The sequence below is a fragment of the Cyanistes caeruleus genome, chromosome 3 (assembly GCF_971803275.1).
Source record: "Cyanistes caeruleus chromosome 3, bCyaCae1.hap1.1, whole genome shotgun sequence".
NCBI classification, from domain to species: Eukaryota; Metazoa; Chordata; class Aves; order Passeriformes; family Paridae; genus Cyanistes; species Cyanistes caeruleus.
The window spans coordinates 75,965,094-75,991,238 of NC_141703.1; the positions used below are offsets into that span (position 1 = coordinate 75,965,094).

Below are 26,145 nucleotides of genomic sequence, written 5' to 3' on the forward strand. Positions count from 1 at the left end.
AATTGCAGATTTATATTGCAATCTTCATTGAGTATAGTTTCATTTTGAGAATTCAGGCCTTCTTTTACCTCTCAGTTATTTAGATGTAAAAAATATTTACTAAAGAAAACCAAAATTTAGATGAAATTAAAATGATTCCAAAAAGTATTTGATTTTAATGGCTGCATTTTCCACATTTACCATTGCAGATTCATCACTTTCTTCTTGAAAATCATTTAAGGTCCTTGCTGCTGAAAACCAAATAATTGTGTCACCTTGAAATCTATGAATATAACTGAGGAGATGACAGGAGATAAGATAAAAGTCAATAAAAAGAGAATAATTTATTAAAAAGATCTAATGTTACAAGAACAGTACACAGAAACTATTATATTACTGTGTCTTCCACACTGTATATACCATTATATATAGCATATATACAGATTGTATACAATATATCTAACATTTTGATATGGGCCATGACAGTAACTTTCTTTTGGTCTGTGAAACAAGGTTTCTTTCTAATTATTTTTTTTTTTCTGAACAGATCCTGTGACATTATACAAAAATACAGCCTCCTCAGTGACGCTAGACTGCACTATTACAATCTTTTACATGAAAAAGGAAAAAGCTTTCCCTTGCAAAAAAGAAATGTCATGATAAGGAAACATTTTCTACAAAGTAACAAATAGGTAATACATAGGTACTTAAACATTTAAAACATGTTTATTAATATATTTAAGATGCAAAATACATATTCTGTTCATGTTGAATATAAAACATACCTCCTTTTGTCCCTGCAATACAACTACATTACCTGATGGTATGTTCAGTATTTTCATTTGTATCTTCATACTAGAGAGGGAGATGTGTCTAGATGGAGCTCTGTCTCCTTATCAGACTTTTATTCTTCCTATTAAGCATATCCATTTATTGTTAGAAAGTTTAACCAAATGCCATCAGCAGTGAATGTAGCCTTTTTGAATACTCTGAAATAAACTGCATTGGCAAGCAACTGTATAAAAAAATAGAGGAAATTATGCCTAACTAATTTATAAAATAGCCATTTGACTTTTTGGTTCATCACTTTGTTCTTATTTATTTTAACATTTTGGCAGATGATGGATTGCTGATGCAGGCACTCTGCACAGTAGCAATGCTGCTGTTTTACAAGGGACAGCAGGTAGTTACTCTCTATGAGTTTGCTCTATCAGCAAGGTACATTACACCTTCCTGTCTTTGATCTCAAAGGCTTTTCCACAAGCAGAGATATAGAAGGCTTCTTTCTCTATATCTGCAGTCAATTCTTAGCTAGCTATCCTGCCTTTGTTTTCTGAGCAACATGGTGACTTAAGTAATTTTAAACACTGTTTTTTAGAAAATTATTTCAAATATTAGTGGGTAACAAAGATTTGAGTTGAACCTTCTCTGAAAAATTTTTCTGATAAAATATTCAAAAGCAAAAATATTTAGTCATCTTCAGCTTCTCACCTTTTTATGTCTGTTGTGCTTTCTTGGCTACTGTTTTGAAACAGCTGAGAAAGAGCACAGTTGCAATGTATTATCTAAATGCCAAAAAGTATTTTGCTAGTGAACAGGCAAAATAATAGCATTTTGAATTGGGAACCCATCAGCTAAAATAGGTTTTCATCAAAACTTTTAGAGAGATAGACAACTAGAAAAATCATGCTACTAGGACTTTCATGTTAACCATTTTTGACTTGATTCTTCCCAGAGAGTGCAATGTTTTTCCTAGGCATGATCCCCAGATATGTTAGCAAAATGCCACCCTTCATAACACCGTGCACACCATGATCGAACAAACATGCACACCATCTTCCCTGCAAGTCATTTCTCCTCAGGTTCCAGTACATGGGAAGGCCTTTCAGTGTAGAAAAATTGTCCAAATTGTCTATTGAGTAAAAAATTGTCTGGTACAGAAAAAATGGGGATTAAAACTGGTAGCACACAGTACCTACAAGAATAATCTCCAGTGAGCTATAGAAAGAGAACCAATTAGATAAATAATTGGAATGATGCTCTGTAGCACCTTTCCAAGTAATTTTTTCTCAGAAGCAAAATTCTCCAAAATATACCCTACTGCAATCTGTATATATGTGGATAATGCCATCCTGAAAAATGTTAATATTCTCTTCATAATATGCTTTCACATATACTTCAACTTGAGTACCACCTATACAAAGCATAAAATGCTACCAGAAATTGGACTCAGAGAAAAAAGGAAGTTACAACTGAGAAGTTGTTGGGAAAAGTAGGTTTATCTCCTTGCATTGCTTGATTTGTCTACTTAGTAGCTTAATGTATACTATATTTCAATGTCCAGTGGAATTTTCATTGTCATATGCAGTAGGAACTGATTTCTTATTTTCTCCTGAAAATTTCATTGGACATGAAATCTTGTGGCATTTGCTAAAAAATTACTGGTTTTCTCCTAAGTTGTGTTTAATAATTTTCCATTTACCTGGTAATAAAATAAATGGATTTTCTGCTCCATTTTGATACATTCTGGGGTAAGCTGTCTAGTATTTAACTGACAATTCTTTTTGCTAATTGAATACATATTATATATTTTCAGAACAAGTTCTTTACATTTGCAGTGTTTTTTTTGTATATAAACTGTGGGGTTTTTTTTCCTTGTCATTAGGAAAAATCATTTATCAGGGATGCAAGCAAAGTATTCAAAAGCAAAGCTGTATCAAACTTTGTTCTATATTCGAAAAAGGATTTTTTTCTCCAAACCATACAGGTGTACTGTATTAGACACCACCCTTTAAACACCTAATGATACATGACTGGGTTTACCAAATTTGAACATATTAAAAAAGGAAAATACATTTGACAGAAATTACCTTTGCTTACAAAAGTTTATTACATACAATCTGCATATTTTTGGGCCAAAAAGGGTCTCCTCCTCAGAGGACTTTTACAAATAAAGAAGAGATAAAAACCTGATGAATTATTGACCGTGTCTCCAACACTCCTCTAAGTGCACCACAGGCATTTTGATGGGTTTTTAATCATTAGCTTGGGTTTTCAGTTTCTCCACGGACATAAAACTCCATCCCTTGGTGTCATCAAGCTAGAGCAAACAAATAACAACAACAACAAAGTCTGCAGCCTTCACCATGAGGTCGAAGGTACCATCAGTGCCAAAAGCAATGTTACAGAGGATGACGAAGTAGACAACACATGTAAGGTGGACTGAGCACTTGTTACTTTCCCTCCTGAAATGAAAAGCAAAGTAATTAAGAAAAAAATGATGCAAATTATTCTCAGTACATTTAGATATTAGCTTTTGCCCAAATTTATATTCTATTACCCTCAGCAAGAGAATAATTTTTAGGCAATGGTTTACCGTGTGAGAACTGTAGTCACAAAACGGGCTCCCTGCACAGATGAGATTTTATGACAATACCTACGGCAGCTCACTGGAGCTATAGGATCCTCATATTCACTGGAGCTATATGAATATGAGCTATCATCATATTCAGTCTGCTATTTAATAGGAAATTCCAGAAGGGTGTACAGTTTTGTGTCTTAACCTTAAAAAAAAGCATTAGGTTGCAGAAGCTGCCCTGGGTCACAAATCTTTGTCCCAGAACAAGGAATGAAAGCCAGCCCGTGATCCCTCTGTTTGTCCAGAGGAAAAGGTGGTCTTTGGCCCATTAGTGCAGTGTTGATTTTTGACCACAGTGGTGTCTTAAGAGGCCATGCTAAGGGGAACTGTGCTCTGGGATGGTAGTGGCAACAATGGGAAGGGAACCAGATGAGGTTTTTTGGACAGCAATTGTCCTAAGTGAAACTAATGTGATATGCATAGTCTAATTAGATGGAGGACTTTGTGGCCTAGAAGTATGGTTCTAAAGATACGTGGAAAAAATATTCCATGGAGGAGGGCCTGGTGTCTTCTGCATTCTGATAATAGCACTGCAGTTTGTAGCCAGACTAGAGCTGAAATTGAAGTTCAGGCTCACACCTTTTGCTTTGTGCTCCTTAAGGACCAAAAAGCAATATTTAATAAAACTTTAAAGTGTTATCAGAAGGTTCTAATTAAAATGCCTTGTTCTGTTTAGGCAAAGATTATGTTATTTCTTCGTTATTCTTTCCACTAATCCTCCTATCCCTTATCTACCTTTGTAATATTGATACTTTAAATACTTTCAACATACTACAGTAACTGAGGAGAGACCAGATAGATATCATGATTTACCTAATGATAACACTTTAATACTGCTATAAGTTAATAATTAAATAAAGTAATAATTATGCAAGGGAGTCACTGGAACTTACAGTGAAATTCAGCTTACTCTCAAGCAGGCATGTTCACAGGGGTCAGCTACCTAAATACATGCCACTTCAACTGTGTCACATATACACCTCTGGCTGGTGGTGCAGAATGATGTGTGTATCCCCCAGGTCCCACATCCCTTCTGCCTGCTCTGTTTGGGATGCCCTAGGACATTGAAGATGTCCTTAGGCACTTGTGTCTTAATACTAAAATTTAGAAGATTAGCTGAATTGCTGTCAAGGCTCCACTGCTGGTCTCTGTGGATTGCATCACAGCTGACTATATTGCTATTTGAGACACTAGTGCACATATAAACATCTATAGCTCAGGTAGGTTTTCAGATGTCATCCTCAAAAGGGAGAAATTTCCTATAAATCGTCTTTGTGCATCAGCCTCACATGGTTGCCTCAGATGAACTTAAACATCCCATGTATAATTAGATACCTTTGTTTCAGCATAGAGCTAAAGGCTCAGATCAGTTATTTTATTTAATAGCTGAAGAATTGTGAGAACATTGTTTTTCTGGTAGAGAATAACAAAGTTAATGAGTATTACTATAATCACCACACTTTCAAATATAAGTGTAACTTTACCTGAAAAAGATGGAACTCTGATCTGGGGACTTGCAGTCCCATCCCCTCCTTCACTGACTGCACAGACTTCAATGATGTAGACCCCAACATCAGGAAGAAGTACCACTGCAGATGTTTTCTGTGTTTCTATAACCTGGCTATTGCTCTGGCCCTCTTGCCGAAATAACACCTGTGGTGGATAAAGCAGACAGTGGTCACAGTGGTCATTCTGTGGCTCTGTAGCAGGCATTTTGTATAGATGTCACTATGCAGTCACTGCAATGCTAACTGTTTCATGCTTTCATTAGGGATTTCCTGACATTGCATTTCAACAGATGTTTGCTTTTACTCTTCCCGTCCTGCAGTGGCTTCAAAATGGCAATAGCAAAATATTGTAGAGACTCATGGATGTGAAAAGACACAGGTTATGACCTAGAGCAAAGACAGAGCCCTCTCCAGCATTAGGTGTTGTACAACTTATCTCCAAAATTTGAAAATTTATTTTGAATTCCACTTGGTTCAAGTTCTTATCCCAAAGTTCATCTTGATATTCACATTTTTGGCTCAAGAACCCAACTTCAAATGGAAGGAAAATAGCTTGAATAATATATTTACTGTGTTTGCCTTAGCTAGCTAAATCAACTGACGACAGCTCAGATATGTCGCTGCATTTGCTGTGAAACTCAATACAAATTTATGGCATGTGGGAGGAAAGCAAGGCAGCACATAGCCGTCTTTTTGGTATCTCTGCATAAGAGTTTCTGTTCCCAGAGAAAATTGAAAAGGTCAGAGAGGTGTGAAAAACCAAAGAAGTCAACTCAACTGTTTCAGAATATCAACTATTCTGATAAAGGTTAGAACAGTTGCTGGTTTATTTGGGCCATTTCATACTTTCTCAGTGATATTTCCTGTTGTATCTGTAGAGATATAAGATTATAGTCTATCGAAATGACTTGATAAGGGCTTCAAAAACACCCAGACCCCACACTTCTGTAAAAACACTGAAATCATTCTACTTTGATTTAAGGTATTGCAGTGACTTCTGTTTCTTATGACTTGTTATTTAAGTGTTAATCTGGATTTTAATCTTTACAACTTCAAAACTTTGAATTCCAGATGTTACCACCACTGCTGTTGAACATCATTAACATGATCACAAAAAACACCTGAAGTTCTTGTGCTTCTGCTTCAAAAAATATTAATTTTAATGTAAATTAAAGATATCTCATTGTTCTGCATTTCCCTAAATCTTACTGCAATTACAGTGGAATTGAAGAGTTATTAGGAATTTCATTTCATTCTGACATTATTAATAGCCACTGCTGACTCAGAAGTTGAGTCCCACAGATAGAGTCAGATAGAATCTGGTATTTGAAAATCACAACACAAAAATATGTTGGGACATTTCTCTCATTTTAATTTTATTTATTGCTTCTCACAGTACAAGCTGATTGGAGACAGTCTGTATAGAATGCTTCACTTGCACAGAGGAACAAGAAAGGGAAAAAAGCCAGCAGGGAATTCCGAGGAGCTATTGCTTGGAAGAGAGAAAGGTGAACAAGGAAGGTGAAGCACTAACCTTGTAACCCATTACATCAGATTCATTAGCTAGAGGTCTGACTGGCTCCCACCCAAGAGACACATGTGAGCCATCCTGTATCCACATAATATTGCCTGGTGCTTGGCTGGGAGCTGAGAAAGAAAAAAATAACATGTACACATATATATTTTATAGATAGTTTCTTTAAAAACAAAAGAAGAGTATTTTAATCTTGCATTATATTTAAAACTGGTAGTGTTACCAGGCTTCCAACTCTAGATGGAACATATAACACTTTTTTTCATCAGTGGTGTAATTTAGTAGATTATAGAGTATTTATAGAGTATTTATTCCACCTACCCCATAAATTCCACAAAGCTTATGCACTTGAACCCTCTTCTCTCTCTTTATAAAAAAAGGCTCATTTTCTAGGAAATTAACCTTTGCTATGAATGCAAAGTCATATGAATTCATGTCTAAACATCAAAGCAAAGCCATGAATCAAATCTCTACATGATTCCTGATTATTATACACTCTTAATAAATAAAAACCCAAGGGGGCAGAGGTTGCTCCCTGATTTCTTACTTTTAGCAAAGGTACTGAGCTTACTTACGGGATTTCTTGGTTGCTGCATGCACAGCAGTGCTAGGTGGTCCATACCCTGCAGCATTGTATGCCCTCACTGTTAGGTGATATAACGTGTTTCCTTCCAATCCTGTCAGGAGGATGGATGACTCATTTCCCTCTGTTTTGACCTTTTCAGCTGCTTCTTCCTGCTGCATGTCCTTCCAGTAACCAACCTGCCAACAAGCAACCAAACGAAGGATTAATATAGGCACCTGGCAAGCTCATGCTGCCAGATGCTTGTGCTTGTTACCCTGTGGAGGATGCTTTTGCCATTTATGCCTTTTTCTGATCATCAGATCCCTTTAAGCATATGGGATTTGCAGCTTGACCTCAAACCATGAAGTGCTCTCTTCTCCAAAATGGCAAGACTTGGAATATGGTGGTGTGACCTGAAGCACATGGAATAGCTTCTACTGGCACAAGAGGAGGTTGCTGTAAGATGGAGGAGCAGAGGGTGAACTCTGGCAGGGAGAGCTGATCATTAAAGGACACCCTTCAAGGAGAACTCATCCTCTGGTAGGTCACCAGAATATCTATGTTCACCCTGGAAAACTGACTGTATCTGTTAAGAAGTGTTGTGAGAAATATTCTCTTCCTGGCCTAGTGCAACTCAGATCCAGGAGATTTTTTATCAGTCCAATGAATAGGCAATGACAGAACAATGATGCAAATGTTTCAATCATTTGAAAAATCTTAACAGAAGAAAAAGAAGGAAATTGATTTGGTTTTAGTTCTTGGATACAAAGAGGTTCCTAGTAAATGAAGTTTTGATAGTATGTTTATGCCCTTCTTTTTCAGACATAAAATGAACCCCTAAATGACCTTTGGTGGTTCTTAATTCTTACTCTTTGACATATTTAAATTTATCATAATCTCAAAGAGGTTACAAAGCTGAGCTGAGAATTTGGCCAGTGTTTGTCCTCAAGGACCAAGCATTTTCAGGGTTTAACTGGAGAAAATGTATCTAAGTGAGTTACACAAGTAAAGGAATTCTCATGGGACCGTATTTTGCCTAAGAGGAGATGTCAGTAACATGCCATTCAAAGACCTATACTCAGCTTACTCTTATTCATGCTGAGACCTACTTGCACTTCTTGCACATTTTGACCTTTTGTGTGAAGCTGGTTATTTCTTAATAAGTTATTTACATTGTATCAGGATAACTTTTCCTCTGAGAAAAAAGGTCACAGACAAGGCAGAACTCTTAAGAATGTCTCCCAGGAAATGGCAAAACAAAAAAACACCAAGGGGTTCACAGGAAAATAAGACCAATGAGCACAATGCTGACCTTTTATAATTGCATTAGGACTGCCATAAAAAAAAAGATCTGAAACAACCTGGTTGCAAAAATATACATTTGAGGTCCTATCTTTACTAGAGCAAAGTGTCTCTGTTAACTTTGGTTGAGGGTATGTTAGTTTATGTCAGCCCATAATCCACTCTTCCTACTATAAAATTTAAGCATTTGTCTTTTGTGTGTGTGCCTGCATTATCCCATGTTAAAGTGCTGTTGCTTTAATTCTTAGATGAATTACAGCTCCATTCACAAGTGTAGCTGCAGTCACTTGTTCTTAAATAAGTGTGATTCACTGAGGTATTTTGCTGGTATTATAACTTGACCAAAGCTACTGATATCTGAAATAACACCTATTAAGAGTCAGTTTTCTTTTCTTGAAAAGAAAAAGGAATCAGTAACCACTTATTCACATCCTACTACTGAATCTCCAATGCTCATTATCTCTTGGGCAGTCAGATTCCTTTCATTTAACTTGTGATGCATCTTTACAAATTTGATGCTACAATGGTGAGAATTGCACAATACTGAGCTCTGTATGAACAGGCAGTGAGAGGGACAACGTGTCCTGGAGACCCTGTCATCCAGATAGTGCAGTCTGCTGAGGATCCAACAAGAAAAGGGTCAGAAAGGAAAAGTGAGCTGACTAAGCTTTCACAGGTGAACAGTAGCAGGGGTGGAAACACAATTGAACTTTGTCTCCTTTTTCTAGAAATCCAGGAGCAAAATTACATGTAGCTGTGTTTATTCACAGGACACACCATGTCTTACATTAATGAAATGTTAATGAATTAACTATGATCTCTTTTTTAATTTTTTTTTTGTGGTAATGAATTAATTCATTTGTTGATGATCAAAGGAAATAAAAGAAGTGGTTATAAAACAAAGAAGTTCAGGCATTATTGACTGAGATAGATGGTATAGGGATTTACATTGACACTTGAATTGGAGATACTGCTGATGTTTAAAAGTGAGGGACATATATCTTAAAATAGAGGGTTTGTTTATTTAGACTTCTCTGTATTTGCTGTTCTTTTTTAAATCTTATTTTCTGTAACCTTAATTTAAACTTCTCAGAAGAGATCAATAACACAGAATATGTTTTCATTAATATAACAATAACATAATATATACACATGCATACATATATATATAACATAAATATACTAAGATTCAACAACATTGAATATTGATAATAGCATGAAGCATAAATCACTAAAGAGTAGCCTATATTTGAAAACTGAAACAAAAAGGGGGAAAGAAAGCATTTTGTTTGTTTAATGCATTATTGTTTGTGAGGTTTTACATTTTTTCTGAACTTTGTCTTGATTTTAGTCAAAAAATAGTAAACTTTGACACTTGATTTCCAGAGACCCATCTCTTCAAGCTGGAGAGGAGCAACCTGCTTTGCTCTGATCATGGGTTGGGTAATAGTTAAAAACAAATCTTGGTAAAAACAATTTCTGACTAAAATTATTGATATTTGATATATATTGATCAATATTGATATATTGATTATTGGTCTGATAGTTGCAGACCACTTGGATTTTTAAGTTAAAAAATATCTTAAATGATACTATTTTCCCTAAGTCAGTTTCTAGGTTATACAGTCTTTGTCTTGATCTGATCTAACTGCACATCATCTTCATTAAATGCAGTAAAGTCAGAGTTATTAACTGGATATTCTTTCTGTTGATCACAGAAAATTAAAGCTACAAATAAATCATATCAAGTAAGAGCCTAAATCAAGAAGAAGCTCTTACTTGCTTTTTCAGGCTGTGGTTAAAATATCCATATACTCTTTCTAAGTGTACTTCACTAAATAAAAAGAAAACAAAAATACAGTACCATGTAGAAATATTTATCTGTTCCATCCTAAAAATAGATAAATGCAGATAAGAAGCAGCAAAATATTGAGTAAATCTCTTTGAAAAGCCATAAAATGACTTTATTAAATATACAATATAATAAACCAAGTTATTATATCAAGTAATCCTCTCTAAAAATGACACTCAAGGTTTTTTTCTTTTTTTTTTTTGTTATTTTTAACTTTGCTTATTTGTTTGCTTCATGTTGATCTTTTGATTGTATTAGCCAAACTCCTATCCCTCAGAGGAATTCCAGCAAAAGAGGCATGAGCTTTTTCATTTATATTTAAGTATTAACCTTATCTTTCTGGAAAAGAAAAAAGAAACCCAAAATATCTTTTCTTTCAGTCAGTAATTCTTTCTGTTTTCCTTCCTTACCAGTAGTGAACGAGAAAGAAAACATTGCCTCGGGCTCAAAAAGATTTTATAACCTTCAGCTTATAGATTCCAAACAATAGGTATGAACAACACACTGTATTTTTCCACAATTCTGACAAAGTTTTTGAGCTACTTCTGCTTTATCAGACTGTAGCTGGCATATATTTAGTAAGGTCGGGCAGACAGCTGACAAACCTGTACTGAAGGCAGGAATAATATGTGCTTTGGAAGATGCAAATGAGGGCAGCAAGCCCTGCATAAAACTCAAGTGACATAACAGTTAACACTGCCTTTCAAGGATGACAACGTGAAATTGGACAAGCTCCTTTGCCTTTCATTACTCCTTAGTACAAAGTGCAAGCAGGGCCAGAGTGAAAGTGGGTCACTGTGAACTTGTTCACATTTACTAAATATTCTCCCACTTTTGTTTGAAGCCCAAACATCCAAGTGTTAAGAAATTAGCTGTCCCTTTTATAGTGCTGTTGCCAAAAGGCCAGAAATGTGAAGATTGTGTAGGAGGTTATTGCTGCTATGATGACCACAGCCAGAATATGAATTGAGACATTAAAACAGAGTGGCTAGTCAGATTGTTTTGCAATCAGATTGAACTGAAGGCAACTCTTTGCTTATGGCCCACAATAATTCTACTTTAGGAAATAATTAAAAAACAAAAAAGTATAAATAATTCATTCTTTTATCAAAATTACTGGATTTCTGTGCATTATCTATTTGCTTTTTGTGGATTAAAGGAGTACTATAGGCTTTGTTTTGCACTGCACTGTACAAATGATGAACTTTTGCAATTAAGAGTCTTCCCAACAAGTGAAAGAGACTCTTAAGAAAGTAAGAAATATGGAAAACATAAAGCTGTTCAGTACTTCTGTGGGGTTTTTTTTGGGGGGGTGAATTTTAGCCCCAATGTCTTCCTACACAGACTCCTTTCCTTTTTGCACAGTGGGGATGCTTTCAAGGCAAACTGTCAGTGTGTTAGGAAAATTGGGTTGATCGTGTGGACTTAGTGTACTTAAGTGACTATTACAATGCACTGACAATGCTGATCCCATAAATCATTACCTCCTTTCTGATGAAATTCTTCACAAAAATGGAATTGAAAAGATCTAGCGATACCATCCTTAGAAGTTATTCTCTCCTGCTGAATTGCGCAGAAGAGCAACATTTACTTTTACGTTTGCTGAGTAAGTGCTGCTCAGATTGTAATTATTCCTGTGAAGATGGAGAAGACCAAACTACTCCATGAAAGATTTGTCTGTCAGAAAGTGTGCAGAGGAATTCTGGCTAAATGAACAAAGACAGAAAGGGCAGGACGTGGGTGGGTAGGGTGGGGAGGGAAAAAACACCCCCATCTCCCCAGATAAAAGTAGTACTTTAAAAGGCATTACAATTTGAAGGCTCTTCTAATTCCTTTGTGGGAGGAGGTACAAAGGAAAAGTGAATTTTGAAATGACAAATCCATGAAAGACATAGAGCTGGCAAGCATTATTGTTTGGGTCAGAGTATGCCAAACTCCAAATGTCAGAGCATTTTCCAAGTGCAGAAGACCACCTCTGACATAAAGGAAGCCCACTGTCCTACCTGTAACAGCCATCTATTGCTAGGACGCACCTGTAGAGCTAAGGGAAGTGTTATGTGACAAGCAATCAAATGCAAAATCCATTCACATTATGAAAGGATAAGTTTCTAGGGAAATAAATTTCAATTTTAGAAAGAAAATATATTTTTTTTATTTTAAAATATGTAATGCAAAGTTAATAGAACATTTTGAGAATCATTTTGATTGAAGGAATGAGAATAAGAGTGAAAATAGTAGGTATAATTTAAAAGATGTTAAAATATCTGAGAAAAAATAACAAACCAGCCACCTTTCTGAAAAGAAAAAAGAGAGGGTGAAGCAAGTAAGTTATTTCAGTGATGAAAGACCAATCTCAAGATTGAAGTCAGGTTAGTAACAAGTGGAACACTTCAACATGGAGAGGAATAGTATTTGTAAGATGAATATCATCTGTATCAGATACAGTTTTGTTCTCTTTATAAATAGCGGGTTTAAAGGTAAAATGGTCAAATATGACTTTTGCTGCACGAAGCAAGCTCTGTGCAAAAGAATAGAAACATATTTAATGTAAGGAAGAAGCAGGAGAAAAGAGCAATGAAATAACTGACAGGGGGTTAGCAGAGTTCAGAGTGCAGATGTAGATGGGAAAAAGACCTGAACAAATGCTAGACCCGAGGGGACATGCCAAAATCACAGCCCATTTGGACTGTGCTAGATATTAATAGAGGTGTTGCTATGAAATATATCAACAGGCTACAGAAACAGGTAAGAAAATATAACTGGCTGTGTTTGAGCTATGAGGTACATGTGTGGTTCTGGTCATGGCTGGCAACACCTGAGAAGGTGTTGGCTCTGGTTCTGCCCAGACACCTGCATTTCCTTCCTAAGGCTATTAGTGATGGTCACCAGCCCCTGGGGCGGCCCAGGCATGCTACCAGGGAGACACCCTGTGCCAGGAGATCACAAGATATCTCTTGACACTCACATGATTGGTGTCTGCCTCAGACCTACATGTTTACCCTTTTTGCAGTGTTACTGTAGAAAATCAGGAATGAGTCAGCACTAAAGGTCTAAAGCAGGACAAATAACCTGCATCCCGAAATCAGTTAATTTGGTTTGGCTGAACTATTTAATGAGGATCAGCACAGCCTGATCCACAAGGTCAGGGGGGTTGTGGTGGTGGCCCAAAAGAATAGACAGGTATACTGCTAGATCTATCTGTTCCTGGAGGTTTGGATTGCAAACTGTATCCAAAAGTGCAAGGAGATCCCTTGCCAGGGCTGGTTCACTCTCCCAAGACAGGAAGGGCTGTCTCTAAGCAGAGTTTTATTTATGGACTGTGCAGCTGCTGCTTCCCTCTTGCCATCCTGTCGTTACGGTCTGCCCAGCAGATGTCCCTCGGCCTCTGTGGGATGAGAGCACACGGAAGCAGAGGCTCTCTCTTTTCTCTGTGCTGGTTGCTGTCAGTAAATAACAAGTTGGAACTGGTCGCTTAGAGCTGGAAACAGTCAATACCTAATTTTCCCCAGCCTGTGAATGATGCATGCTGGGTCACTTGCAGTTCTTTCAGCTCTTTTTGAAGTGACAAAGAGACGTTATAAGAACTGGTGTTGAACAGTTTTCAAGCACAAATAAATAAAAAATGTTCCGGTGCTACAGCTGTGACTGCTGTTCCACAGCTAGTGGCATGTATGCTAAAATGAGCATAATTCCTACTGAAGTTTCACTAGTGCACATGTTAACAGAACGCAACACTCGCAAAAGCAACAAGACTTCTCATAATGATATTCTGTGTTCATACCTCGAATCCCTGTGGTCTTCCTAGACTTTCTTTAATATGTTTCCACGCAACAAGAATCTCTGATACAGACAAACTCGTAGCTTTGACATCGATGGGAGCAGCAGTGGGTTCTGTATTAAGAAAAATTGAAACAATAAACCTCCACTGTAACAGCTTGTATTTATCAAAAACACTCGGTCTGAAACTGTCATTTACTTCCTTTATTCTACCTTAATACTCACAAGAAGGCATGACACTTAGGGGGAACATGAAAAGCTGAACAAGATGAAGAGATTATTATTGTTGTATTTCTTTATTTGTGTCATGCTACATCAATATCTCATCACTGATGACGGTTGCAGCAAACTGTGAAAGAATCTCTTGTCTGTGATTTTTTTAAAAAACGCTTTAATATTTGTATTTGTGTCCCCTGCCTCCACACACCCCTTTCATAGCCGTAACTGCAGCAGTAAATGGAGCATTCATTCTATCTGTGGCTTCTTAGTGCCATTCTGCCAGCTCAGGGTGAGCAATTCCTTGCTGAGGTGCTCACTCAGTCCTGCTCTGGGGCAATACTGAGTAGGAAGTGATACCCAGGGCTGTAGGGAAATGCTATGTGAAAAACTTTTTTAGGACTATGTTATCATATCATCGAAGTCACAGGTGCCAGTGTTTGGGATGCGCCACCCTCTCTGCTGTGAAGCATTTACTGTTTTAGGCCTGGAGTGCACATTTTTATAAAGGCACCAAGAGCTAAGGTTTGTCCCTCCAATTAGATGTGTTTGTTACCATTGGCTCTCTGTCTGTGTTTCTGGCTCTGTGACATTCATAAGACACTCTGCAGTCCTGACCTCCTGATTATCTGGAGCAGAGGAGCCTTCCTGCCCTCCAGCGTGGCTGGGTGTCCTTTGGTGACACTGGGATGTGGCTAGGATGCTCACCAAAGGCTGTAGGATGCTTTACATGTGGCTTTACATGCCACACTTGCCCAACAGTGTTGTGCCTCTGTACTTTCACCTCAATGAACGCTTTATAGAGGACCAGCTTCTTTCAGTGGCTGGGAAGTTGAGTAAATGTCCCCAGATATTTCCCATGACAGGCCACTGTGCACCCCACCACTCAGCTGTGTTACCTGTGACAGTACACTGGGAGCAACAAGTATCCAAAAATTGTCTCGTATGAAACTGGGACATGAGTCAAGGAAATCTCGTATGTCTTTTGCTTTATTACCTAAATATGACTGAAAACTTTCTAAAAGACAGGCTGTGGAGGCAAGGCTTCTACATATACTGTGCAGCACACAACAGGGCATTTATCTACTTCTCTGGTGTAGTTCACTTAAACAGCAAAAATGTGCATTCACATTCCCCTTTAGTCATGGAACTTGTGATTTCTTTCTTGGCCTAACATTCCTCGTTACATTTCTAATGTATTGATCTGTTCCTGAAAGGCAGGCAGAAGTCTTGGTTTTATGTCACAGGGAGACACATCAAAGAGCTTTCTGAAAAATGGGGTTTGGGGACTTGTTTAACAGGGTTACAGAAAAGGAGTTTCCTTCCAGAACAGCCTGACATAAAATAATATATTTTTCTCAGTGATCAGACCAGCTAATTTGTAAGACACCTAATATCAGTGTTGACTCATTAGCCACCCTCCTTTCTCTGCAGATGTTGTTGGCACTGTTGCCCTACAAATTTTTTTGACATGGCTCATATAAATTTTTCATCCTTTTTGATGTCAGACTTTTAATGTTTGTTACTCTTTTTTTGATCTCTTTTTTGATTTGCATCTGAGGAAAAGAAATAATTCTGATGTGATACAAAGTGGTGTTTGCCAACAATGAGTATTACTAATAAGTATAAAATATGTTTGAAACTTTTTAAGTAATAAAGAATAAAAAAAAATATGTTCAGGGACAAGAGAAATGATGTTTTGAATTCAATACTGAAAGAATTGCATTATGAAGAAATATATTGCTCATAATATGATTTTCTGTTCAACAGTTACATCCTGTTTTCTATTTTATGTACTACTAAGATTTGTGTGGAATAGCTATTTTCTAGTTTTTGTATTATTGAAGCAATTACCTTGTTGTCAGAAAAGATTGCAGAGGGATAAATAATTTGAGATGCACACAAAATGTTGCTTGGCAGACTTTACATTTTCTATAAATGCAGGTATCATTTCCTCTTCATAGCATTCACTAGGAGTGGTTTATACATTGCTTGAATAGAAACATAGAATATTTTCTGATATTTTTAAAAATTGTTTTCAACAAATGGAGCAGAAATAGTTTAGATTTTTTTTATGTGAAGAAAATGTATTTCTCACATATTCAGAAATAATTCACTGCAGTTTCACTGATATTAGGCACTGAGAATGGTGTTCAGCAAAACAACAGAAATCATATATTTAGGAATAACATATAAGGGTCTGAAAGTTTTTGGAGACTAAATAGCACTTTTTATTGATTCAGATATGATGAGGACCATATAATTTCTGGTGATATAATACAGTCTGTGGTTCACTCCAATGTCATGCTTTATTCTCTGTGTCTAAAACTAATGATAAGTTTGATAGGTTCATTAGCTTTTTCTATTATGGCCACTGATGTTATAATCATACTATTTCCTTCAGATCTTGTTATTATGCTAAACTTATAGGTGTCTGCCTAAGGTCATACTTCCTGAGAAAAGAAGAAAGGCCCTCTTCAATATTCCCTGTTTGAATTAAAGATGCAGTACAACAAGTTCTCATAAGGCTGTGTGCAATGTCCATGGAACACTGTCTTTCCCTTGCACTGCAAACATATTTTAGAGAAACACGATCAGAATGGCAGGACATTTTTCATTGCTAATGTTCAGAGAGGAAATCCTGAATTTTGACACTGGAAAGTAAAGAAAAGGATCATTTGCTAGCACTTAGTGTGCTGTACCTGTTTATGACTTTAAGCTGATCTGTTTTTCTGAAATATTCATCCTTAAGGATTTCCACATGATCTACTTTAAAAAACAAGTCCAAGAGCTTACTCAAACTTATGTTGTTTTAATTCTTCTATGGAACAGGACCTCAGTCAGGACTACTCAACCAATCACTTTATATCTATTCAGTTCTTATTTTGATTCCAAAAAGGATTTTTACAAAGTAGTCTTACTCAAAAGTTGAGCTCTTATTTGAAGTTAAGAACCCCAGTCTGAGCAATTGCATTATGACTGCAGGCAGTTCTTCATAGCTGAGACTTTGGGATTTCAGCCAGCATCTATTTCTGTGATAATGCCTCTCCGTGGGAAAATCCACAAGAGATACATCAGAAGGAAAATCAGGAAAATTCATCCCTCTTGTGTCAACCTGTAGGTAGAGAAAGTAGTAGCATTTGCTTCCCTGCTAGAAATAGCCACATGGACTATCTTCCAAATCAGAGAATCTTCAGAGAATTTTTCCATTCCTGAGAAGTGGAAGGCACCACCAGATCTGCAGTGAAATGTCTGTCTGAAAGATACAGAACTTTCTCCAGAATCTTGTGCTCAAAAGGAACAAAAAATATCCATTTTCCACAACAGCAGAAACAAGTTTAGTGTTTCCTGGCCAGGCCTTCGGAATTCTCACTTTTCTACAAGTCCTTTCTATTTTCACCTTGTCCCAGACTAGTGTCCTTGCAGAAGACTTTGAAACAGAGAAAAATTAGAAGAGTATTGGAATGAGCTATAAGTGAAGACCTCCGCCCTGAATATTTTTGATTTAGTGCTGAAATACTCTTACTTGTCAGGTAGAACTCCTGAAGCCTTTTCCTGTAACGATGCTCTCCTTCCTGCACACTTTCTCACAGTGTATACCCTGCTGTGGCTCTCCCTTCCCTATGGAATAACTCAGATTTCTTACACAGCAGACTGTCACCTGGCAATCAGGAGCTGCCTTATTCCATGAAGAATTTACCAGGGGAGGGTTGCCATCTTCATGAACACAAATGGTTCATTTCCATCAAGCTCCGAGGCAGACAGGGTTACTCTCATCATGGGAGGAGGGGATGTGCCCATTATATTGGTTGCACATTTTCTTCCCATGGGGCTAGTGCCATTGATCAGAGGAGTGCTTAATAAACTCCCGCATGTCAGGATTGTGATTTCATTCCTTAAAAAATCATTGGAGACAGCTCTAGCTGAGCTTTCACAGCATCTCTCTAGACAGATCGTCTTGCAGAATCAGGAAATAACCCTCTGTAGTTTACAGCTAATCTGCCAATTAGTTTTCAGGTTCACCTAAACACCAAGTAGCTCAGCTTTAGCTATAAAATGAATCACAGGACTTCACAACTTTAAGATTTTAATTAAAGACATTGAGGCTGTATTCAAAGGTGTGCAATTACATATTATTTACTCTCAATGAAAAGAAAATAGTAATTTATTAGTTTGAATATGGAGAAACAAAATTACAATGGCTTTTGCATGGTCCTTTGCCTTTCAGATAATGGAGAGCTTTGGATCTCTATTGTCTTGATGAATTACCACAAATCCATACAAAGCATGAACAAAAGCTCTGTGCAGTATCATTGCATCTTGTATGTATTACAGAAGTGCATCTGAGGTCCCTCAGGAGGTTTTAAACAGTGAGTGTGAGTCTTCAGGCTTTAACCTGTATATCTAAGGGCTTTCTATTTCCTATATAGAGGTCTTTAGTAGTATTCACTACTCCATTTATCAAAATTGTTGTGAATATAATTGTGTCAATACCTGACGGAGAAATAAGATACTGAAATGAACAGGGCTGATCCTGTATCACCCACTATGACAATCACTAACAAAAAAACCCTTTATAAAAGACCTAAATCATCTTGAAACCAGTTGGGTTCCTGGAAACTTGTTTCTACTTCCTTTAGTATTCTCATCTATTTCCATACTGTAGAGTACTCTAATTCATATTTATCCTTGTGCTTTTAGGCTGCATCTATACTTGTAAACTGAATAGGGACCGAGAGACAAGGCACCTTGCCTGAGCATGGACACACAACTATCTGTAACATTAAAATGCTGGCATCACCTGTACTGACTCTGGGTAATTTGTGCTGCCCCAGGGTGTGACAGTTTTATCAGAGCAATGCTCTGATGAAAATTAAAACATTTGAGTCTTATGTGTAGTTTCTACCCATCTCCATGAGTGGAAAAAATGGATTACATTTTATTTATGGTACGTTTGAATAGCAAATTCTGCACTGTTTAATTTGGAAAGGGTTGAATTTCTGACAATTAAAAATACCAGAAGTTTTCACTACAGATGTAAAAATTTTCACTTTCATGTTATTATTAACTTTCCTTTCTATATAATCTTATTTAAAATAAATTATAAAGTTTTTCATTATTTTGTCAATTACTTGAGTCTATTTAACATCAGTTCCTTATTACTCTTATTTTATTATTTTTTCTTTATTTGCTTTTCTTTTTCTTACTTTTACTTACTTTATTTTTCAGGCCTTATATACTTCCCCAAAATAAAACAAACAAACAAACAAAAGCAAACCTCAATTTTTTGTCTATACTTGGGTTATTTTTATCCTTTTCATTACTTGGATTGTATTATGTATGCTTTTTACTTATTCTCAATATATTTTAGAGGGTGCAGCTATAGATCCTCATATGTAATGTCTTGTCTCAGAAATGTACCATTTCTTGCAGTATAAACTTCAAATATCTGTAATACATTTGGCTTAGAGACATTCCAAAATACTTCTATTTTTAGTTTCAATTGTTAATTCCAGTTAATAAAATAATATCCTGCCTTTTAAAGATGACACACTCCATTGTTATTTGTTATGATCAGCTTTCTATAGTGTCTTAATTATTCAACAGAACAAAGCTATTTTACTGTTATTTCTTCTCACTTAGTCAGTACTGGATAAAGAATCTGCTAATTAGCACAGCCAGAACACAGGGCCATTAGTCCTTACTAATTAGTTTTCACTATACAAACTACTCTGAACAGCTAAATTCTCTCATAAATAACAGCATCCTTTAATATTTTTCAACAATTAGAAAGGTGTTTCTCAGCATCCAAACTGATCAGGGTAATCAGCAATTGACCTCCAGCTTGACTTCCAACTTTTTAAATTGCCATTTTCCAAAATTACATTTTGGAACCCACAGTTATTCTGTTTTATCCAAATACTGAATTTGTATTTGCTGATATGTTATCACGTCATCAGCATATTATGACATTCAAGTTCTTACTTTTTTTTGTCTTTCCTGTGTTAGCTCATACTTTGTCTCACCATGCTTGTTAAAGAAAGCCAGCCTGGCCATCACTGTTATCAGCAAGCCTTTTCTATCTTCTTGCCACCATACCTTCACATTCGTATTTCCTCCTCCATTGCTGTATTTTTGATTTCCCCAGTTTTCATTTTCCAATGAATTAAAGCCACACATAGAGATTTGCATATGGTTTTCCCTGATACTGAAAGCTTGTATTAATAATCTTGGAATTCTTAGCTCCTCAGTATTTAGGTGGAAAGTAGTCATCAATAAAAAGAGAATGCATAAATGTTTATAACAAAAAGTGCTATCATTGCTTTTGTTCATTGCTTTATTTTCAGGATCTAGAGCCTTCTAGAGAAATGTTTTTTCTTCTGTGGATAAAAATAATCAGTATCTGCACTGGATTTCAGTGCTGTTTCAGTATTTTCTAGCAAGAATTTGATACTTTATTTTCCTGACAGAAGGTATGGTCAGAATATTTCTCTCTTTTCTGTTCATGCTAGTTTTCAGCCTCAGGCCTGCACACTGCAACCTTTCTCCTGGCAGGTAGCCTAATTTTCCATGCTCTCATGTCTCTTTCTCTTACTAAAGTTTTCCCTCATGTAAGGTTCAAGCTTGTCCTTCCATGCTGCTGGAAATGTCTACTGTCTCCTTCTGTTCTGTCTTATTGAGATAACTCTGCATCTTTTTTCTATCCTGCATCTTCTAAGCATCATCCTCATTCTCTCTTCAGAACTTCTTCCTGGGTTTCATCATCCCTTTTAACATCAATACATGTGACCTTCTATTTTTCTTCTTTTCTCTCTGATTACTTGTTTTTTTTCATTTTTCTAAGTTTTCCAGGAAAGGCGCCTCCTTCAAACTTTCCTACTGAATTAAGACACCTTTTCAAGAGTCACACATATGTTTGCTTTTTTTTTTCTCCATAGGTTATATGTCTAGTTTCATACAATCCTTTTAATTAACTCTCCATTCTATTCTCTATTCCATTACATTCATCTGCACTTTTAGTTCCTGGACACTTTCTTATGAACTATGTTCTGGTGATGATTTTTATGAAGTCAAAAGACCAGGCAAGGAGGAAAAAGGTCTTAAAATATCTATGACCAGGTAGACTTTCTTGCCTTTTCAGCTTTGGGTCACTACTATCATTGATGTTTTAGCAACCACTGGTGTAATTGTCTTCTAAATACCTGTTGGGTCTAGGTGTTGAGCTGGAGGCTGGTGACGAGTGATATCCATCAGGGCTCTGCCTTGGGACCAGTGCATTGAGTTCAAAGATATCTTTATCAGTGACAGACAGTGAGATCAAGGACACCCTCAGCAAGTTTTCAGATGACAAGCTGAGTGCTGCAGCTGACACATCTGAAGGGGAGGGTGCCATCCAGAGGGACCTGGACAAGCTATTGAAGTGGGCCTGTGGGAACCTCATGAGATTTAACAAGGCCAAATACAAGGTTCTGCACCTCGACTGGGTCAGTCTAAAACACAAATACAGACTGAGAGAACTAATTGAGAACAGCCATGAAGAGGACTTGTGAATTGTCACAGATGAAGAGCTGGACATAAATCAGCAGTGTGCTGCACAGCCCATAATGCCACCTATGTCCTGGGCTGCATCCAGAGCAGCGTGGGCAGCAGGGCCAGGGAGGGGATTCTGCCCCTCTGCTCTGCTCAGACCTCACCTGCAGGGCTGCAGCAGCTCTGGGGTCTTCATCACAAGAAAGACCTGGACCTGTTAAAGCAGGTCCAGAGGAGGGACACAGAGTTGATCAGAGGGCTGGAGCACCTCTCCTGTGAAGACAGGCTGAGAGAGTTGGGGCTGCTCAGCCTGGAGTAGAGATGGCCCCAGTGAGACTGTCTAGTCTAGTCTTCCAGTACTTAAAGGAAGCTTATAAAAAGGCAGAGATACTTTATACAGGCACATAGTAACAGGACAAGGGGGAATGCATTTAAACTAAAAGAGGAGAGATTTAGATTAGTTGTTAGAGGGAAATTAATTAATGTGAGGTTAGTGAGGCCCTGGAACACGTTGCCCAGAGAAGATGTGAATGCCCCATCCCTGAAAGTGTTCAAGGCCAGGTTGGATGGGACTTGGAGCAACTTGGTTAGTGGAAAGTTCTCTGTCTACAGCAAAGTGTGCTAAAGCTTGATGATATTTAAGGTTCCTTCCAACCCAAATAATTATATGATTTTATTATATGATCTGATTTAATAGACAGAAAAATATTAGCCACTCTATTTACTTCTGAAAAAGTGGTCAGTGTTTTGGTCAAATTTCCAAGTTCTTTTACTTAGGAGGCAATGTTTTAGGCCTTTCAGTCATACAGAAGAAGCAGATTCTTAATAAATGAGATTTCTTCATGGTTCATGAATCTGTTCTGTGAAAACTGTTTTTTGCAGTGTGCTTACCAGAGGTGACATGCTTTAGACTTCCTTAGACAAAATTGTTATGCCATTAAACAATTGTTGATCCATTTGTAGATGTGGGAAAACTTTAATATGTAACATAAAGCTTTAATTTTTTAATAATTTTATCCTATTGCTTTCTCTAGATGTATTCTGAGTGAATAGGATGTGTGATGAAAAGCAAGTAAGCTAAGGGTTTGCTGGATCAGCCGTAGGACCATAATATATTGTACTGTCAGTCGTTACTTAATATCTACTCTTCAGTAGAAATCCTTGAAAAATTCTGCCTTCAGTTGTTTAGCTCCTTCGGCATGACAGTCCATACCTCTTTCAAAAGCACTTCCCCATTTTCATAGCAAGCTGCAATGTCTATTGTCCTTAATCTTCATATTGCCCAGAATTTAGTTGTAATAAACTGTTTCATTACTCCCTTAAATTCTCAGTATATTACCTTGGCTTTTTCTGGAGGAAAGCTTTTTATAAATTAATTTGGTATTGCAATGTCACAGCATCCCATATTTTTCCTGAAATATAAGTCTTGTAAAATATTTAGGCCCATAGAATTCCTCATGTACAGACACATACAGACTGAATTAGCAAAGCTATAATGGATAGGTATTTTCAAGTTACTGAATTAAAATCAGAAAAGTTGGTTTCTAGAGAAAGCTAATTTTAATATTCTATTAAGACCATTTGTAAAGTTCATATTTTAAAAGAACTGATTGAGAAAAATCCTTATATATTACTACTTATTTTATTTCCAATCTCGTCCAAACAGCAAGCAAAGGTAAAAGAATGCATTATTACAATTCAGCATTCAGCTTTTGTTCAAATAACTTCTGCTACTAATAAAAAAAAAAAAAGTGTGTGTCTCTCTTCCTTTGAAAAACTTTATTTGCAAATAACTTTTTGCTTAGTGTATGAAATTATTAAAAAATAAAAACATCACCATTGGCCTCACAGTATACATTTTCATTGAGGAAAAGGGAAGTCAACTGTACAATTTTCAGGTTGTACTGTGAAATTTTTACATTTTAAAATGTAATTGTGTTTTTAAAAATATGACTACTTGGTAATCCTGATTCAAAAAGTGGAAACCCCAAATTTCTGGGACTGCTTTTAGCAAAAACAGCAGCTCCAACCTCTGTAATTACTGTGAGAGAATAGTAGCAGACATTGTCTGCTATGTCATGGTTCCAAAGCTATAGATTTGTCGTGGGTTAATATGAAATAACATTTAATATTTCCCAGCTTCACAAGAAATATTATTATCTTCACATTACTTTTTCATAGGGAGAGTATGAAATTCCTCTCATCTGCACTAGGACTCTGCTAATTTTATTGTCTTAATTGGAGACAGTGGAATAACTCAAGGAGGTATAGTAAAGAAAAAAACTCATGTTCATGAATTTCAATAATGGAGCTTCTGAAAATATTCTTGTGGATAACATTTATCTGCCTTTTTTGTGTGTAGCAATTTCTATACACTGGGCCCTGTCAAAACAGAAAAACTTCTTTTACTAGCACCAATTAGTGCTTGTGGTTGTTTCTGTTTGGTTCTTTTCTGCCCCACAAAATACTGTTTAGAATTTATGGCAATTCTCAATAGAAATTTTCAAGAAACATTTTTCATTTGTTCTTGGGACCTATTCCTATAATTCACATTGAAGACTGGGACATTTGAAGACTGGGACATTAATGCAAAGTCAGAACTTTCTGCTAATGAAATGAAAATTAAAATTTCTTTCTGTGCACTTTTAGAATGCATTAACTAGGAAATGAACATTCATAAGTGAATTTATTTATTCTTTGAGCTTCTGTCTGATTAGCCCATCAAAAAAAGGACCATGAATCTCAGAAAAATTAGAAAATAGCATCCTTTCTTTGCTCAGTGTTACAGAAACCCTGTCTACAATGAAGGCTAATGATTTCATATAAAGGATGAAGCATCATAAGCATCATGGTACTTTTATTTTTTTTTTTTTTTTTTTAATTATGACTGACATGGCTTGAGGTCTCTTCCTAAACTTTGTAATTTGCTTTCTAGGTAAGCTTGTCAAGCTAGCTCACTTCCTTCTCTGCAAAACCCATTTAATGTGATTCAGCACTTCTGCAAAGAAATTTGTAATTTAAGCTTTAAAAAGTGTGTTATAAGAGGATGCATTATGTACTAAAGGCTTAATATAGTTTACCATATGCAATTTAACTTCATGTTGAACTGACCTCCTTCAGCTGAGCAGATGACCACAATAGGGCTGAAAGGACCATCTCCTTTGTTGTTGTAAACCCCAACTTTCACCTCAAAAGGAGTCAGAGGTGGGACACTTTCATCTCTGTAGATGAATTTTGAGGCATCTGAAGATGTCACCATTTTTTCCTTCCACCCACGTGTTCCATTGGGTCTGAAGGCTACAATATATCCAAATCCTTCTCCACTCTGAAACTCTTCTGACACTGGCTGAAAAATTAAGTTCAGAAACTTAATTATGATTGGAAATAATTTTACTAATTTAGAAAAAAGTCATAGTTCCATTGAAGGCTTTTACTTACCATATCTGTCCTCATAAGGACAATTTCTTCCAAAGAGGAAGAAACTTCTAAGAGAGTTTCCTCACCAAATCACTGTAGTTAGATCATTTTCCTAGGACTGAATGAACTATTGTTCTCAGAAAAATGTTTTCTTTTATGCATCCCGCTAACCAGTTGTCTGTAGGTGGAATAGCCCCTATGGCCTTGTTAAAATATAAAGCAATATATTGTAAGACGATGAGTGTAATACCTACTGTGGTGGGACTCTTTTGGGTTCTAGGTGTCAGACTGCCTAAATTCTATTCCAAACTGGGTGTTAATTCTTAGAGATTCAATTCCAGGGTTCAACTTAATATTTAGAATACATTGTAATGAATCTGAATGGTTCTAAGTCTCAGAAAGGTTTTTACATTTTGTTTTGGTGGAAAATAACATATTTTCTTTTCTCTTCTCAGAGGACATGTGAAATTAGACACTTAAATTGGGACACATCTGAACATAAGCAGGCAGTTAAAAAAGGGATGTATCTCTTTTAGAGTCTGATCACTACAAAAACTAAAATTTACATGTCCAGCTCAATGAATGGAACTTTTAATGCTAATTAGTAAATTAACAATGGCTAACATTTGTTTTGAAATCAATGGACTAGTCTGGGGGGGGACTAGGTTATATTTCACAGCTGTGTGCATATTAAACCAATGTGAAATGTCCAGAAATGGGTGTCTAAACTCCCTCTCTTGAAATGCCCATCACAGATATGCAGCTAATGGATAAAGGAATCAGAGCTGGTACACAGGTGACACTGAATCCTCTCCCCTCCACATTTCAGTGAATGTCTCATCACCTGGCACTTCACTTGCCAACAAAATCTTCTACCTGTCCTTCTGAAGCTGTGCGCTGCACATCCCAGAAAAAAAAAAAAAGAATCACGACTCCATGGACAGAGGATGAAAAGCTAAGATGGACTTTGTAAGGCAGTCTCACCCCTGTGTCTCTGGTTTCTTTGGGAAGAAAGTTTTGGCCCCTGTCAGAGTGGGAGTTACAACA

The 26,145-nt window shown here is 36.7% G+C and overlaps 1 protein-coding gene across 3 annotated transcripts in view; it reads right to left on the minus strand.

Moving 5' to 3' along the window:
* Positions 1 to 298: 298 nt before the first annotated feature.
* Positions 299 to 26,145, minus strand: part of CNTN5 (contactin 5) — a 602,495-nt gene continuing 576,648 nt past the window's right edge. For all 3 annotated transcript variants that reach the window (XM_023920615.2, XM_086882024.1, XM_086882023.1), the window contains 6 exons: positions 24,793 to 25,027; positions 13,940 to 14,049; positions 7,015 to 7,201; positions 6,440 to 6,552; positions 4,882 to 5,050; positions 299 to 3,224 (listed from right to left, as the gene is read on the minus strand). In XM_023920615.2, the coding sequence (XP_023776383.2) occupies positions 3,121 to 3,224; positions 4,882 to 5,050; positions 6,440 to 6,552; positions 7,015 to 7,201; positions 13,940 to 14,049; positions 24,793 to 25,027 (918 nt within the window). In that variant the 3' untranslated portion in view covers positions 299 to 3,120. The remainder of the gene's footprint in view (positions 3,225 to 4,881; positions 5,051 to 6,439; positions 6,553 to 7,014; positions 7,202 to 13,939; positions 14,050 to 24,792; positions 25,028 to 26,145) is intronic.